The sequence below is a fragment of the Saccoglossus kowalevskii genome, chromosome 7 (genome assembly GCF_978046115.1).
Source record: "Saccoglossus kowalevskii chromosome 7, keSacKowa6.1, whole genome shotgun sequence".
In the NCBI taxonomy this organism is placed as follows: Eukaryota; Metazoa; Hemichordata; class Enteropneusta; family Harrimaniidae; genus Saccoglossus; species Saccoglossus kowalevskii.
In genome coordinates this window covers 19,553,073-19,571,244 of record NC_140647.1, presented here as the reverse complement: position 1 = coordinate 19,571,244, position 18,172 = coordinate 19,553,073, and the positions used below count along the sequence as shown (strand labels likewise).

Sequence of the window (18,172 nt, the reverse complement as noted above, 5' to 3'; positions counted from 1 at the left end):
ACCTCAGTGATCAGCACGTTGTCACCACTTCCGGCAAATCAGCTGATCAACTGCAGCGTGAGGGCCAGGATTCGCTCCGCACATTATTGCTTTATCTGATTGCAAGAATGAGTAAATTGTAATGGGTTTGCGTGTCTTGGAGCTCTATAGTGGGATCGGTGGCATGCACTATGCTGTGAAAGGTACTAGTACATTTATTGTTGTTATTTATTAGACCCAACACCGTCTCCGAGATCAGCAGCAAAGTCACTGAACAACATAATGTACTAGTACTAGCAGCCACTGGGCAACCCTGCACATAAACATATACGCTAAATTTACTTAGGAAATCCCCACTTTCCAGTCTGAAAACAATATCAACAAGTTTATTATCCTTATTAATAATAACCATCCTAAACTAATTAGACATGTGACACGGTATCTGAAATGGTGTTTTGAAAAACACAAACTACATTAATCTTTTACTACCTAATCTTATGTTATTTTAACGTTCTGTTTTTACTTGCCTTTTTACTTTACCTTGTTTAAACTTATAACAAGTGCATTTTTTCTGTTGGGTCTCATGGTAACAAAATAAAAATTACAATGTTTGAAAGTACCCTGGTAGAGATTATGAGCTACAAGGAAATATAAAATTTCAAATTAGGGAGGTCAAAGTTCAAAACAAAATAAGACTCTTAATAACTAGTTTCAGCTGAAAATTTAACAGGCTCAGTTTTGTTCTGAGAAGCCGCAGACATATGCAAACACAACCAAAATGTAGAGAATCTACTTATTAAATTAAGTGCCAAAATTGTGTCTATACTCATTTCTTGAATCTTGCAAGTAGATCCGTTGAAAAGAGCATACAGTACATTCATATTTTTTATTGTGATGATTGACAGAGACCTGATGCTGCCTGATCATTTGAAATCATGGTTGATGGCACGAGTGTGAGGACAGTGTAAGGTTTGATTCGCGTACCATTTGCGTATGATTGACGTACGATTGAAATATCTATAATTTACACAAATGTCATATTCATATGTATAGCATATTTTGTGTAGGAAAAATGGGAATCAACCTATTGCTTTTGGGAAAAATCATGGTTACCGGTATAAATAGTCCCAGTCTCTATCACATCGGAAGTCACGTGGGCTCAAACAAGTATAAAAGCTATAGAGACAGTCGAAAAATGCATAAATATGTTTAAAAGTCTCACATTATCACCACTGAATTTAAAAAAACAAATAAAATCTTTGAAACAAGAACGTTGATGTTTTTATTTAAAAATCATTGCCTCACAGACGCATCAAGGAACTGTCATGCGCACTATAAATGTATTTATAACCTTGATTTCCACAGAAAATACTAAATTGATCTCTATTTTTCTGCACAAAAATATTGTTAAATTAGCTGAAATTGATATGTATCATATGTGTATGAACATTCGCTTGAATTTTAGGTTTTAGGAGTATCAATCGTATGTGAATCAAACATGAATCATACACGAATCGAACCGTATGCTGTCTTCACACTCATGGAGATGACTGGAATAAAAATTTCATGCAAAGTGTTGCAAAAAAAAAATCGTTGTCACATTCAAGAAAAATAAAAATGTACAGATAAGACACCACAAAAAATACACTGACCAGTGACCACACTCTTTCAGCCCTACCTCCCCACCCCCACCCCCTGGTCTGGAGGGCTGTGAGCTTGCCTTACATACAAGTCAGTCTGTGCTCAAGTTCCCATGGCAATGTACTATAGTCATGTGGACAGCCAATCACCGCTTAAACAGAATTCTGTGTCATCTGCATATTTATTTAGTGATTCACCAGGCTATTCTTATGTGAACTGGGAAGGGCAATCTGAATGGCCAGATTCCAGACTATGCCAATCCATGCGCACCATTCTTAACGTTGATTACAATTTTGCTCTAAACCTCGACTCCCACCACTATCCAAACATCCTTGTACAGTCAAACCTGTGTATAGCGACCACTCAAAGGTCTTCATTAAAATGGTCTCTTATAGACAAGTGGTCTTCATGTGGAGGTTGTGTTATTTTTTTATGGATCACTCATACATTTGTCATAATACTTGTGCAGATAATAAAGTGATAGTACTGCTGCAAGAAAAAAAGAATTTTTAGAGTTGATGAAAATCAAATAAGTTTGAAAAGGGGAAATTTTAAATTATTGTATAAAGAAAACGCTATTTATTATTTTGATTTCTTAAAAAAGGCAAATCTGTAAACATGTTGCTGAAAGGTTGTTCACATAGGACAGATGGTTTTGTATACACAAGTTGCGTATATGTTACGGATATGCTTTGAGACTGCAACAAGTGGGCATAATAGGCAGGTGTTCTTTATATAGAGGTGGTCATAAATACAGGTTTTACTGTAATATCAATAGAATACCCAACTTGTGTGCTGTTCAAAAATAAATATGTCTTCTGATGAAATTTGTCCACCTCAGACCACAAGTTCTGTATATATAATCACATTTTCCATAAATTGACAAAATAAATACTAAATTATTTTTTTTACTACACAGAAAGTGGTGTCTCAGCAGATGTGGTAGCAGCTGTGGATATCAACACTATTGCTAATGAGGTCTATCAATTTAACTTTCCTGACTGCAATCTAATGCAAAGATCTATTGAAGTAAGTCTTGATCACAGAAACAACACCTGATAATAATGCTATAGATAACTCTAACATTCTGTGTTTTAAAGTTGGCATCATATTGTTGAAACCTTTTACAGCAAGTCTCAGAAATATTGGGGCGGAAGCCAATTTGCTAGCGGCAGCCAATTCGCAAACTCGCTAGCAAATTGGCCACTGCTCTATATTACAGTAGGGGGGGGACATACAGTAATTTTATAAATAAGCGATTTTGTAAACGATTTGTACTATGTTGTCCATTTTTTGTTCTAATTATTTGAATATACTAAGATTGAAAATAAATCAGTGATGGGTAAAGTTTTCTATGTTCTTCATGTGTTCGTATGCAAGGGATTTTCCACACAAAAATGAACGCGAACGAGTTTTATTAGTGTTTGGCTCAATGTTACCCCAACGAATCAATTGGCTATGAAGGTTTGCTATTTTTCTCCTGATTTGTATGAATCTGAAAAACCCATTTTTCAACTTGTCTTCATATTTAGCTCCAAGCCATGTTCAAGATATCCGGCCCCATGGAATAAATATTGGTGAATTAATCACATTTGTCTTATTATTACTTGTACGTGAGCTGACCATGTTTCTGACAGGGAAAGGCGTGGGATATGTGCGATTATGACACAAATGTCATATTATGTGCATACATTTCGTAAATTACTCGTACATGGCTAAAAATGTGGTAATGGTAAACTACTTTGCATTATCATGTCTCGCGTAATACAGCAAATCACCTTTGAAAAGGGAATCTTAGACGGGTACAAGGATGCGTATAAGCATTCTATGTCCCCTACTGCAATATTGACTCGCCCAGAGAAGACGTGGACACAAGTCAGTGCCAGCAAGATTCGTAAACCGCCTGTTCAGTCAAAACACAAGCAGTTAGCCAATTCGCTGGTGAGTTTGTAAATTGGTTGCCCCAATACATCTAAGACTTGCTTTAAATTTCACAGACAAATCTCAATTTAAGCATTTAAGAGCTATTTTTTTTATCGAATAATCTTCAAGTCAAGTGGAGCTTATCGTATGAGTGATTGTCTGTCGGCGTCTGTCGCCCATCATTGTTCGTGTCAACTTTTTACTATTTTGACTTCTTCTTGAAAACTACATGCCTGAATGCTTTGATACTTAGTGTAATGTTCTTAAAGAATAATTATGAGACAGTTTATCTAAGGGAAAAACTGGTTTGTTTATTTTAACCAACTGATGACTGCTCCTGGTTGCTAGGCGCTACTGAGCATGCCCGCATAATTAATTACAAGACAAGACTAGGTCAAAGGTCACACTAATACAGAAGTAGAACACTACACTGGGTGTATATGTACCTTTGGTAGATCTTTCTTAGATTTGTTCATTTTGTGATGATATCTTGAATTCTCTAATTTTGGTGAATATTTTTGCCATGTTCGTAAAAAGTGATATTGTTGACTTCTTGTTGAAAACCGCAAGTCTGATTGCTTTGATATTACATATATAGGTACTACATGTGGACCACTCTCAGATTTGTTGATTTCGTGATGATATCTTCAATTATCTAATTATAATTAATATTTTTGTCATTTTTGATAAAAGTGATATTTTCAACTTTTTGTTGAAAACAGCAAGTCTGATTGCTTTGATACTAATACATATTGTTCATTTTCTAATGATATCTTTAGTTCTTTAATTGAAATGTGCTTTGCTAACAGCAGAGCTATCTCAGCCGCGAGGCTGCTTGTGTCTTTATTATAATAAACCCTATCATGCATTGCTGTACAAATTCTGCTTCTGCTTCAGGTTCATGTTCACATCTCCCTAGGTCATCATTTGATAAAACCTGTGATTAATCTAAACATAGCTGCTCTTTACTAACAGGGAATCACTCTAAAGGAGTTCATGAAAATTAATGCTGATGTGTTGTTGATGAGTCCTCCCTGTCAGCCATTTACTAGGTGAGAACACCCAGTGTATAATTTGTCAATTTTCATAAAAACAAAAGTTTAATCATGTGTGAAGTTCATCAGTTGAGGGCGCACTTATTAGTTCCCACTCAAGACACACATGGATGAACAAGTTGCAACATTGTTTTTTACAACAAAAGTTGATCTATGTGTTATCCAGTGTTGCATCAACAAGTTGCAATGTTCTTTTACAACAAAAGATGATTTATGGGTCATCCAGTGTTGCATCAACAAGTGGCAATGTTCTTTTACAACAAACATTGATCCATGTGTCATCCAGTGTTGCATCAACAAGTTGCAATGTTCTTTTACAACAAACATTGATCCATGTGTCATCCAGTGTTGCATCAACAAGTTGCAATGTTCTTTTACAACAAAAGTTGATCCATGTGTCATCCAGTGTTGCATCAACAAGTTGCAATGTTCTTTTACAACAAGTTGATTAATGTATCATTCAGTGTTGCATCAACAAGTGGCAACATTCTTTTACAACAAAAGTTGATCTATGTGTCATCCAGTGTTGCATCAACAAGTTGCAATGTTCTTTTACAACAAAAGTTGATTAATGTATCATTCAGTGTTGCATCAACAAGTGGCAACATTCTTTTACAACAAAAGTTGATCTATGTGTCATCCAGTGTTGCATCAACAAGTTGCAACGTTCTTTTACAACAAAAGTTGATCTATGTGTCATCCAGTGTTGCATCAACAAGTTGCAATGTTCTTTTACAACAAAAGTTGATCTATGTGTCATCCAGTGTTGCATTTACATGATGCAACGTTCTTTTACAACAAAAGTTGATTCATGTGTCATCCAGTGTTGCATCAACAAGTTGCAATGTTCTTTTACCACAAACGTTGATCCATGTGTCATCCAGTGTTGCATCAACAAGTTGCAACATTCTTTTACAACAAAAGTTGATTCATGTGTCATCCAGTGTTGCATTAACAAGTTGCAATGTTCTTTTACAACAAAAGTTGATCCATGTGTCATTCAGTGTTGCATCAAAAAGTTGCGCCATTCTTTTACAACAAACGTTGATCCATGTGTCATCCAGTGTTGCATCAACGAGTTGCAACTTGCTGCATTCCTCTATTTCAATCGTGTTGCTACTTGTTGGCAGCAATCTGTCAATTCATGACACATGGATCTACTTCTGTTGTATCATCTATTACATAGATTAAACATTATTTTGTCTCTAAATTTGAATATCTGGAAATAGTATTATTGCAAATCAAGAATTTACCGGAATAGAATAAATATTTTTGTTACTAAATCTATAATAATTTTTTGTTCTCAGTGTATTACTGTAAATATAATAACATACTTTATTACGCTATAATGAAATAACAGATCATCTCAGACTCAGCGTAATAAAGTTGTTAAATTGAAAAAATAAACATCTACGGTATTTATTTTCATTGTTCGCATATCTGTACATAGATCTGATTTTCTCTTATACATGTACTTTTAGTGAGCATGTGATTTTAGCTCAATAAGTTCACCTATAGCTGGAGCTAATTCAACCTCCAACACTATATGTATGTGTAACAGTAGCACTTGTCTTGTAGTACCATTGTCTTCTACAAAAATGTTTTTAAAATAAACTCAGCCAAAAAGTTCTTTTATCATTATAAGGGTTACTGATGCTTTTTGTTTAATTTGTGATCTCGTCTGAACTGTTAGGAATTTTGTTGGTTCATCAATGAACTTTGACATAATAAATTTATTCCTTCGACACTATTAAAATATTCATGAGAGCAGAGAAAATGACACCGATAAAAATGAAAATTTTTGTTTATGCAAATTAAGTGCAGCCCAGTTGTGTTGTGAGATCAGCAGTGTAGCCAGACAAATTTTGTATATTTACAATTACATCTTATACGGTATTTACACTAAAACCAGTTGATTACCGAAAAACGTGGTTGAATTGGGATCAAGCCATCAAGTATTTATTTTGTAATTTTTGTGGCAAGTAATATTGGTCATCTGATCATTTGTATAATGTATATGGTGAAAACACTAGTATTGACCAACGTATCTACTAACAAGTGGTGTTTTGTGATTACATCATAAAATTAAATATTATGCCTTTAGTATTTACATAGACCCCTATTTATACTGGTAATACAATCTTGTATTAATTTTGTTTTTCATAGAGTTGGTTTGCAAGCTGACTCTAATGACCCAAGAACAAGAAGTTTCTTTCATCTTCTAAAGACTTTACAAAGGTTGGTAATTACAGTAAAAATCATGTTTTAATAATTTGTTTTAAAAAGTTAAAATTAGTACAAGAAAAAAATAAATCTGGTTGATATTGAATATAATGTCTGGGTATGCAGAAATGAAGCAAAACACTGAAAAGTCATAAAATGTGCATCCACTTGCTTCTATGTGAAACCCATCACATGTTGTATTTTGAAATTCCAGTTGTCAGGTATTATTAAATTGACTGTCATATTGCAAACAGTTACATGTTGAGTAGCTATAGAGAAATAGAGAGATGCTATGGGATTACTTGTAGTGACAATTGTTTCAAGATTTAACACAATTTATTATAATGTATAGATGAGGACATTGCAAAATATATTGCTTGGTGGATATAACTGCTAATAGTAAGTATATTAGACTGTGACTGTTCACCAGCAGTACTTCATCTCAGCCATTATAACAAACCACTGACACACACACAGCTTTTTTGTGATGCAACAAAATAAGTGTGAAAACAAAAGAAATCTGAGCATTTGCATATTCCTTGTGAAAACACTGATTTCTTAGTTCATAGTGCTTTAGTAATAAACTACCCCCTATATGGATCCAAGACATCTATGTGTATGTGTGTGTTATTCTCTTTGACCTCCCAAACTGCCTGTCCCTATTTTGTATGTATTATAAATTTTGATAATGTGAATCACACGTTGTGTATCTCAAATAGCAGACAAATATTTGTTGCTTGCTTCTTGTTTGAAAACCAAATCATAAATTTTCAATTCATTCTTGTTTCTCTAATACTCTCAGCACACGGGAGTTATTTTTAAGCTTTGTTTGATTTAATACCTCGCTTCTTCCAGCATTCAACAAGCTGTCTCAACTTAATTTTTGAGATTTCATATTTTCAATCGTACAAAATCAATCCTGTTGGAGGGCACACTATTCACCAATTGATACTAGCAAGTCCTAGCATTTCTGTACATGTCCTGTCTTTTCTGAGATCACATTCTCTTCTTTTTACACAAAATTATGCTTACCTGGGGGTACTTGTGTTTTTATATTTCAGTTTATCTCACCCTCCCAATTTCATACTTGTTGAAAACGTCAAGGGTTTTGAAACGTCAGACACTAGGTAAGATTTGGGGACTGCAATGATAATATCCATTCTTTGGCATAAATAACTGTGTTATATACTGGATGTAATCATTGAATAAGAAACTAATAACACTTTATTGGTGTAAGAGACACTAATATTTTTTAAGCGGCAACCGTCAATCAATAAAATATGTTCATTTTATTCAAATGATGAAGGACTTAACAACCAATCAGAATTCTTTATTTCAATAACATTGCCTACAACCATCTGTACCATATAATTATTTACGCCATAGAAACTTTTCGTCATTAGAGGGCATGACTTATAGAAAGGTGTATTGAAATCATGATTGACCATATTTGGGTATTACATGACATGCTTATCAAATGACAGAATGTTTAACTCTCTTGTATATACTCATTTGACCCGGAACCCGAGCAATGTTACCGGTATATTGTTAAATTCAGTATGCACTGTTTTTTAAGTAATATGATAATTTAAAAGGTGAAAGAATTGCATAAATAAAAGCAGTGTACATGTTTTGTATATATAACTCACCATTGATGGCGCTGGTATGATAAGAAATGAAATGAAATGGTTCACCACTAGGTGGCAGCATATATCAAATGTCAACATAGAATCGTCACTGTTGTTAGATATGTATATTTGACTTCTAACATACATTCTAGATATTAATGGCACGTTCAGATCGCAAAACCAAACTTACTGCACCTAGTTTATTCATTATTGCTATAATTGTTTGAAAAATTATTAAGTTTCCTTGATCACATTATTTTTTAGATTACTTATTTACAAAGTATCTATTTTTGTTTTAGGAATAATTTAATTGAGACTTTAAATGTTTGTAAATATGGATATCAGGTAAGAATGCTGAACAAAAGAATTTATTTTGTTTGAATGAAAACACGAACTGATAAATCTTTCCAAGCACCTACTGTGTTCTGTGTTGCTATTGGTTAGAACTGACAAACATTTCCAAGCATCCACTGTGTTCTGTGATGCTATTTTTTAGAACTGACAAACTTTTCCAAGCACCTTCTGTGTTCTGTGATGCTATTGGTTAGAACTGACAAACATTTCCAAGCACCTACTGTGTTCTGTGTTGCTATTGGTTAGAACTGACAAACTTTTCCAGCACCTACTGTGTTCTGTGATGCTATTGGTTAGAACTGATAAATCTTTCCAAGCACCTACTGTGTTCTGTGATGCTATTTTTTAGAACTGACAAACTTTTCCAAGCACCTTCTGTGTTCGGTGTTGCTATTGGTTAGAACTGACAAACCTTTCCGAGCACCTACTGTGTTCTGTGATGCTATTGGTTAGAACTGACAAACCTTTCCAAGCACCCACTGTGTTCTGTGATGCTATTGGTTAGAACTGACAAACCTTTCCAAGCACCTACTGTGCTCTGTGATGCTATTTTTTAGAACTGACAAACATTTCCAAGCACCCACTGTGTTCTGTGATGCTATTGGTTTGAACTGACAAACCTTTCCAAGCACCCACTGTGTTCTGTGATGCTATTGGTTAGAACTGACAAACTTTTCCAAGCACCTTCTGTGTTTGGTGTTGCTATTTATTGGTTAGAACTGACAAACCTTTCCGAGCACCTACTGTGTTCTGTGATGCTATTGGTTAGAACTGACAAACATTTCGAAGCACCTACTGTGTTCTGTGTTGCTGTTGGTTAGAACTGACAAACATTTCCAAGCACCTACTGTGTTCTGTGATGCTATTGGTTAGAACTGACAAACATTTCCAAGCACCTACTGTGTTCTGTGTTGCTATTGGTTAGAACTGACAAACCTTTCCAAGCACCTACTGTGTTCTGTGTTGCTATTGGTTAGAACTGACAAACATTTCCAAGCATCTACTGTGTTCTGTGATGCTATTTTTTAGAACTGACAAACTTTTCCAAGCACCTACTGTGTTCTGTGATGCTATTGGTTAGAACTGACAAACATTTCCAAGCACCTACTGTGTTCTGTGTTGCTATTGGTTAGAACTGACAAACCTTTCCAAGCACCTACTGTGTTCTGTGATGCTATTGGTTAGAACTGACAAACATTTACCAGCACCTACTGTGTTCAGTAATGCTATTGGTTAGAACTGACAAACCTTTCCAAGCACCTTCTGTGTTCTGTGATTCTATTGTTTCGTACTGACAAACTTTTCCAAGCACCTACTGTGTTCTGTGATGCTATTTTTTAGAACTGACAAACCTTTTCAAGCACCTACTGGCTTCTGTGATGCTATTTTTTAAAACTGACAAACATTTCCAAGCACCTACTGTGTTCTGTGATTCTATTGTTTTGTACTGACAAACTTTTCCAAGCACCTACTGTGTTCTGTGATGCTATTTTTTAGAACTGACAAACCTTTCCAAGCACCCACTGTGTTCTGTGATGCTATTGCTTAGAACTGACAAACCTTTCCAAGCACCCACTGTGTTCTGTGATGCTATTGCTTAGAACTGACAAACCTTTCCAAGCACCTACTGGGTTCTGTGATGCTATTGGTTAGAACTGACAAACATTTCCAAGCACCTACTGTGTTCAGTAATGCTATTGGTTAGAACTGACAAACCTTTCCAAGCACCTTCTGTGTTCTGTGATTCTATTGTTTCGTACTGACAAACTTTTCCAAGCACCTACTGTGTTCCGTGATGCTATTTTTTAGAACTGACAAACCTTTTCAAGCACCTACTGGCTTCTGTGATGCTATTTTTTAAAACTGACAAACATTTCCAAGCACCTACTGTGTTCTGTGATTCTATTGTTTCGTACTGACAAACTTTTCCAAGCACCTACTGTGTTCTGTGATGCTATTTTTTAGAACTGACAAACCTTTCCAAGCACCCACTGTGTTCTGTTATGCTATTGCTTAGAACTGACAAACCTTTCCAAGCACCCACTGTGTTCTGTGATGCTATTCGTTAGAACTGACAAACCTTTCCAAGCACCTACTGGGTTCTGTGATGCTATTGGTTAGAACTGACAAACATTTCCAAGCATCCACTGTGTTCTGTGATGCTATTGGTTAGAACTGACAATCCTTTCCATGCACCTACGGTGTTCTGTGATGATATTGCTTAGAACTGAAAAACCTTTCCAAGCACGTACTGGGTTCTGTGACGCTATTGGTTAGAACTGACAAACATTAGATAATTGTCAAAGTTGCATACACTTATCTCATAAAACCCTGATTATATATAATATATAAATAACTAGGATGACTCTGGGGAAACTTAGAAAGGCACTTGAGTATAAGAGAATTCATGTTTATTTGATATAATTGTGGCAAAGACTGATTCAGAGAATGACATTTTTAGTCCCCGCAGTCCGAAAACGGGGACTTATGTTTTGAACTCCGTGTGGCCGTGCGTGTGTGCGTGCGTCCGGACCTGTATCTTAGAAATGCCTGGACCAATCACAATCAAACTTCACACATACATCATACATGATATTATCCATATGCACATCAATTTGTTTCACGATCTGATTCAAGATGGCCGAATGGCGGTCATTTTTGTGCTAAAAATCATCAAAATCAAGCATTTCTCGGCTGTTTACAGATGGATTTTGTTCAAACTTGGTATATACATTAGACATTATGGGACCTTGATGCAAATAATTTTTTTTTTCAGATAAGTTTTAATGAATGTGGTTCTTGTGCCATATCTCTGACTTACTTTCACTGATTATGTTCAAATTTTAAATATTCAAAATGGCTGTCTGGCGGCCATTTTATTTTAATGAATGGGCTTCTAGACCCATATCTCCGACTTGTTTTGACTGATTATATTCAAATTTTTAATATTCATTATACATCATGTCATAGATAGACAGATATATTGGTTTGACGATCCTATTCAAAATGGCCGAATGGTGGTCATTTTTGTGCTAAAAAATCATCAAATATCAAGCATTTCTGGCATTTATGGATGGATTTCATTCAAACTTGGTACATACATTAGACATTACAGGTTCCTGATGTACGTCATTTTATTTTTCAGATTGGATTCAAAATGGCTGACTGGCGGCCATTTTGTTTTAATGAGTGGGCTTCTAGAGCCATATCTCTTAAATGCTTTGACTGATTATATTCAAATTTTATATATTCGTTATACATCATGTATGTATATACATGTATTCAAAACGGCTGATTTTGAATGCTGTTCCAGAGCAATATCTCTCAATATGGACAAGTACTTGTTTGATGATCAGATACAAATGTCAATCATTTTAATGTTAAAAAATCATATTCCTGACATGGTTATATTCCAGCTATATTACTATAAACAAAACTATATATCTTAAATTTGATAACTAACGGGGACTGTGTCATGCATGGCTTGTTTCCCTATGATTTAAATGTTGTATTTCCCAAAGTACTAATTGTTTTGCATAGGAGTCAACAAACATATTCTTTATATATTTATAAATATGAACTAAGTGTAATTCAAATCAAAACATGACAATTTGACCAGCTCTTCCGGTTTAAAAATGTGACGGCATTGAAAAAACTTTGCGTTTATACATTTTGTGTTTTGGTTTATAATTGACATGTCTTTGTTGACTCCATTGTAAACATTGGTGGTGTCATAACTACATTTTTTTAATCACAAAGTATGCTTCAACAGTTTCATTTTGTTTTTGTCTCCAGGAATTTTTACTCTCACCAAATCAATTTGGTATACCTAATTCAAGACTAAGGTATTTTCTGCTTGCCAAAAGACATCCGTACAAGTTCAATTTCAAGTTAACAGATCAGGTTAGTTTTTACTTTAAAGACAAAAGGAGTTACTTCATAAGTGATAATTATATTGGTGGTTGAGTGTCTAAATACTCTCTTGGAACCACATCTCCAGGAATGGTACATTCTTTTTGCTGGTTAAGAGGGGGTGGTGAACCAGGTTTTAATAATAGAACAAAATAAAAAAAAGGTAGTGATTTTCTCTGCAGAAACATACATTGTTCTCTATAATGCCTGGTAAAAATTTATTGAACAAAACAAAACCAACGAAAATATATTTGCACACAATTTCTAACTTGTCCACCCCTAGAAATAATGGTTCAGTCCATAATGCTCCTTCCTCTACTGAATGATGCTATTATGAGTATTACCATATATCTTTCTACAGATACTCGAGGAACTACCACAGAAACAAAACTTAACTGAAATGAGCCAAGACTGTACACAGGAAACACGACCATCCTTGGTAAGAAAGTCTGCTGAGAAGTCTGATGGTAATAAATTTTCAGATTGTGCCATGGATGGATTGTCTCAATTGTTAGAACATTGTAGCTGCATATCTGACAAAGTAACAGAATCATGTGATGATGATGGAGCTTCTTCGTCTTCATCTCATCTTCTTGTTGCCAATAGCAACATTGATCACAATGATCAGAGTATACGATGTGTGCGAGAGTTCTTAGAAGGTGATGTACAAGATATCACGGACTATTTGATTCCAGATAAGATTCTATTCCGATTTGGTAAAGTTATGGATATAGTAAAACCTGATTGCAGGAGATCATGCTGTTTTACTAAAGCGTAAGACATCTCATTTGTTATCTTCGTATATTTTTCTAAACATAGTAGAATACTGTATAAGCTTGGTTTTTAGCTGTGTTTTATTTTCACTTATATCGACATAGTTAAATGCACAAAATCAGCACCCTGTGAATAATGTAAACTGTGATAAATCTTCACTGCTGGGAATTTGATGATTATCTGGCTTTCATGTAATCAAATTTTGGTAAAAGTCACTGACACTCTGTGTCATTAGATTCTCGGGAAATATTCATTGTTACAAAATTTCTTGAAATTCTTAAATGTATGTCTCTCATAAAATTCATCCTGCTTACCATATTTAAATTTAAAAATAGAATATATTGTTTCCTTTCACACACACACACCAGTGAATTAAAATTCTAGTGAATAACTCTGCCATATCACCATCAATTCCATTGCAATTAAACACAGTGAATATTTTCACTACATTATAATATATTTCCATGACTATATAATTCTTTGCTCTTTCCTGTTTGGATGTACCAGTAGTCTGAAAATGTGTATTAAATTTGATTTTTCAGTGTTTACTTTTCTTTGTTTGTGCATATAATTCAGTACAAAGACAGCACATAATAGTTCACACTTCATTCTAAAATTATTTTTATTAGAAAATTTAACTTTCCTTTCATTTTTTATACAATTCTGACTCAAAAACTGTGACATGGATATTTTGAACTAATGCACACAGTAACTACGAAAAATCAATCATCAATATTGCTTGTTATTTTTTCCCCCCCAGATATCACCATTATGTAGAGGGCACAGGATCGGTTTATCAAATGAACACAACGGCTGATGTAAGTAAGCAATGAGCAATTGAACTCAAATAATCTTTTCAATGTTGTGCTGATTTTTTCACCTTTCACATAATAAAATTTTCACATAATAAAATTTTCACAAAATAAAATTTTCACATAATAAAATTTTCACATAAAATTTTCACAAAATAAAATTTTCACATAATAAAATTTTCACAAAATAAAATTTGTATATTTTTCTCCATGATTTTGTATTTGTAGCAAGAAATTATATAGATAAAACTGTGCAAAATAAGTTATCAAAATGTTTGATGGGAAAAATGATCAAAATACTATTCAGCATATTGTTTATGTTATTTCTAGTACTTCAAGATTACAATCTGGAAACATGAAAGGCAGATAATTTTTAAAGGCATGCAAACTTGGATGAGATATGATAAGCCTAAAATCAGTGAAATGGACACACTTTTTCAAATTATTAAACCATCTTTGGTATCACATCCATAGAGAGTTGTAATAATTATATATTTGTTCAATTGCAAATTCATATCCAATATGACAATTGCTTTAAAAATGAGTGGCATTTATAGATAATAAGAAAAATTCTGTAAAACATTCCATTTTCTTGTTAACAATTTTCTTGACATGATAATTAGATGATGTTCGAGATAACAGTGCTTTATATCCATCGTTTGTAATTTCTGACATGACGCATCTCCGCGACTGGCTCTATAGATCATTCCAAACAAAATTTTTACTGCTACCGCTACAAACGTTTGTGGTGTTCTCTATCTCACAAAAATTCGTCACTTCGATGTATGTGCACTTTAATTGGAGATAGGCTTGTAGTCGAGCCAATACAGTACATGAAATCTTTTATTACATTTTTAAGTAACCAATCTCTTATAATGTGCATACAAATTTTACCAATTTTCATTACAATTTGAATAAAAACCTTTTTTTTGTTTTTTCAGACTAAAAAAGCCTTTGAAAAGTTTTTAAAATCCCCCAGTGATGATGATGATGAAAGAATATCATTGCTGAAAAATCTACAACTCCGATATTTCACTCCCAGGGAAGTTGCTAACTTGATGTGTTTCCCTCCGGAATTCAGTAAGTGTAACCATTGATTAATGCTTGTTTTTTCATATGCATTGAACAGTGTTTATGATTCAAATATTGTTTCTCTTTTGCGTTACTTGGTGTGAAACAGTTTTAGCACCATCTTTGTTCTAAGCAGACAATTTAACTTGCAGCAGCTTTTTTAGAACTTGTGTTTTTTCTTCATTGAATTTTTTTTAACAACACTTTTCACATTGGTACAATGGATCATGGATACTCTACTTGACATAGGGGTAGACAAAGATGAGCAAACACTGATACTTCACTAGATACAAAAACGGCAAAAGAAGTTCATGATTGGCAGTCTCCGACGGTCTCCACCAGTTTGATGTTGATGGGTCATCTCAAACTTCGACGTCAAACACAGCAACATAATTTATTTTACGACTGCAGTAATCCAGTTAATTGGACGCAACAGACATTCAACAAAAACTAAAGGAGTTTGGGATAGTTTTACAACCTGGTTTGGCAAAGGAATCATTACTTAAGCATGAAATATACCAAGTATACAACACCATGGTCACTCCATTAAACGATGATGCTAACATTCCTGAAAACAGACCCACAAACAGACCGCATGGATACAGCACCTCTGATGAATTCCAGCGGTTGTAATACTCAAGGGGAGTTACTAAGCAACAATGTTGCTTTATTTGGGTTTTTAATTAAAAACTAATTTCATTAGCCTCTTGTAGCCTCAAGATAGATCTACAGTGGGTCTTTGCAACATCTTTCACCTCTTCAGTAAACAGTATCTCATATTTACAGCCCAGCTGCTATGCCAACAGGTAAATATGGCCATTGCTATATCTACTAGTAACCACTGTGGTTGTGACATCGCTGTCTCCACTAATAACATCATGCAGCCACGTTCCTTAATCTTTCATGAATAACAGTCACGCTGTCTCTTCACATAGTACCGTAGTAGCCATTGCTGCTACTACTTCATCACATACTTACGGTACTCTCATTTATGCAGCGCATATTAACTTTAGCTTCTTTTTTCCAGGATTATTCCTTTTACGGACTGTTCACAGTTGAAGGCTCACTGGGGACCATCCCAGTCTAAGCATAATTTGTTTATTTACCACTTTGTATTGTTATCTTTGTGATTCACGATGAACCCCCTTTTCGCTAAATAATTATTTAGCCAATCTCATTTGTGTTTTTGTCATAAATATCCCCTAGCAACGGTAATTTTCGACTCATATTCAGGTCATCAACAGACCAGTACAGAATAATATGAATATGGTGTGTTGACTCAGAAATACAAAAAACATCAAAGAAACCAGAGAGCTTTTACGTCTTGTTTATTTCGCCATTTTCAGTTACACCAACACCAACGGCACTACTTATTACATATCAATACAATCAGGTGATCTGGTGACATATAACACCATTACAAAAGTATGTATTCTGACACATATAATGTAGTCCCAAAAGTGTCATAATGAATTAAAAATTATGTCAATCTGTTTCTAACATTCCATATTGTATTATTGAAAAAAAGTACAAAATAATTTAAGAGTATGTTTGTGGCGCGCACCAAGTTGCCCCTGATTACTATATACTGCCATGGCAGTAGCACCACATGGAAAAAAAAAAGATCCTTGTGTCAGCAAACATAATTGAGGTAAATTGTGTCACATGATTTTATCTATGCAAGTGAAATTTGTGTAAATGTATAAAATTTACTTAAAAACTTTGACTGTTGCATTTTATGTTTGAGAATATAAACAATTAATGTTTTTGCCATCAGCGATCGTTTCGCAAAACTTCACCAGCACTGCGAGCAGGGACAATAAAAACTGTCCTGAGGCACCCAGTTGTCACATAAATCCAACAAAAACAGAGCATGCGTGAAGCACTTCAGAACTCTCAAGACTGGGACATACCTGACTTACTTCAAATCAATCTTGTGACAATACTTTATTTTCGCTTGGAATTTATTTTCGCTGAAAGGATGATTCCGTGAAAATAAAATCCAGCGAATATACTTTTTTCCTATATTTCACAATATAAAATGCCCAAAAAGCCTTTTCAGTGAAAATTAATTCAATCGAAAATAAAGTAATCCACAGTATGTAAAATCATGTGATTTTATTTTTACAGGTTTTCCAGAGTCTATTTCTTTGAAGCAAAGATATCGTTTACTTGGAAACAGTTTAAATGTGCATGTTGTTGCCGTACTGCTACAGAAGTATCTATTGGATGATTGTCAACAAAAGAAATCATGAACCCATGCAGTGTAATAATGACTTAATAAGCAAAATTAGGTAATCATGGTATAAAACAAAGTCCATGTGATTTTAATGACTGTGTTGTTGAGGGCGCTCTTTTTGTAACATCAAGGTGTCAATACAGTGTTTACTCCACAATTAGTAGTGGTCAGTTTCTACTAAAAATTTATTATCTAGATATGGTCAACTGGTGGCCTTTTTTATAGTTCAAAACTGTAAAATATGGAAGTTAAGTGACAAACATATTATTTTCCATATTTAAAGATGTGTGTTGTTTGAGACAGGAGTTTTCCTCTGAACTGGCTGCAAGCAAATTGAAAGTCTAAAAAAAAAAACATAATAGATTATGAACTTTGATTATATGGAGCTTCCAATTTGAAATGGATGCTACAGTAGAGTTTAATTCTAGGGAATATTACAACATTATTGTTTCCACGGAAACTAGGTAATTTTCTGGTCGCTTCGTTCCCAAAATCGATATGTGCTCACATTTTTTAATAATGTTTTGTTTAGATTTTCATAAAACATATGTTGATTTGATT

General features: G+C 34.3%; 1 protein-coding gene across 1 annotated transcript; it reads left to right on the top strand.

Moving 5' to 3' along the window:
- Window positions 1-45: 45 nt before the first annotated feature.
- LOC102802258 (tRNA (cytosine(38)-C(5))-methyltransferase-like) lies at window positions 46-17,972 on the top strand. Its single transcript, XM_006813914.3, has 11 exons — window positions 46-182; window positions 2,540-2,649; window positions 4,519-4,595; window positions 6,765-6,836; window positions 7,883-7,948; window positions 8,749-8,794; window positions 12,599-12,706; window positions 13,077-13,489; window positions 14,250-14,307; window positions 15,243-15,381; window positions 17,503-17,972. Exons 1-11 carry the CDS (start codon window positions 122-124, stop codon window positions 17,625-17,627), a joined length of 1,275 nt encoding a protein of 424 aa, XP_006813977.1. The 5' UTR covers window positions 46-121; the 3' UTR covers window positions 17,628-17,972.
- Window positions 17,973-18,172: the final 200 nt, after the last annotated feature.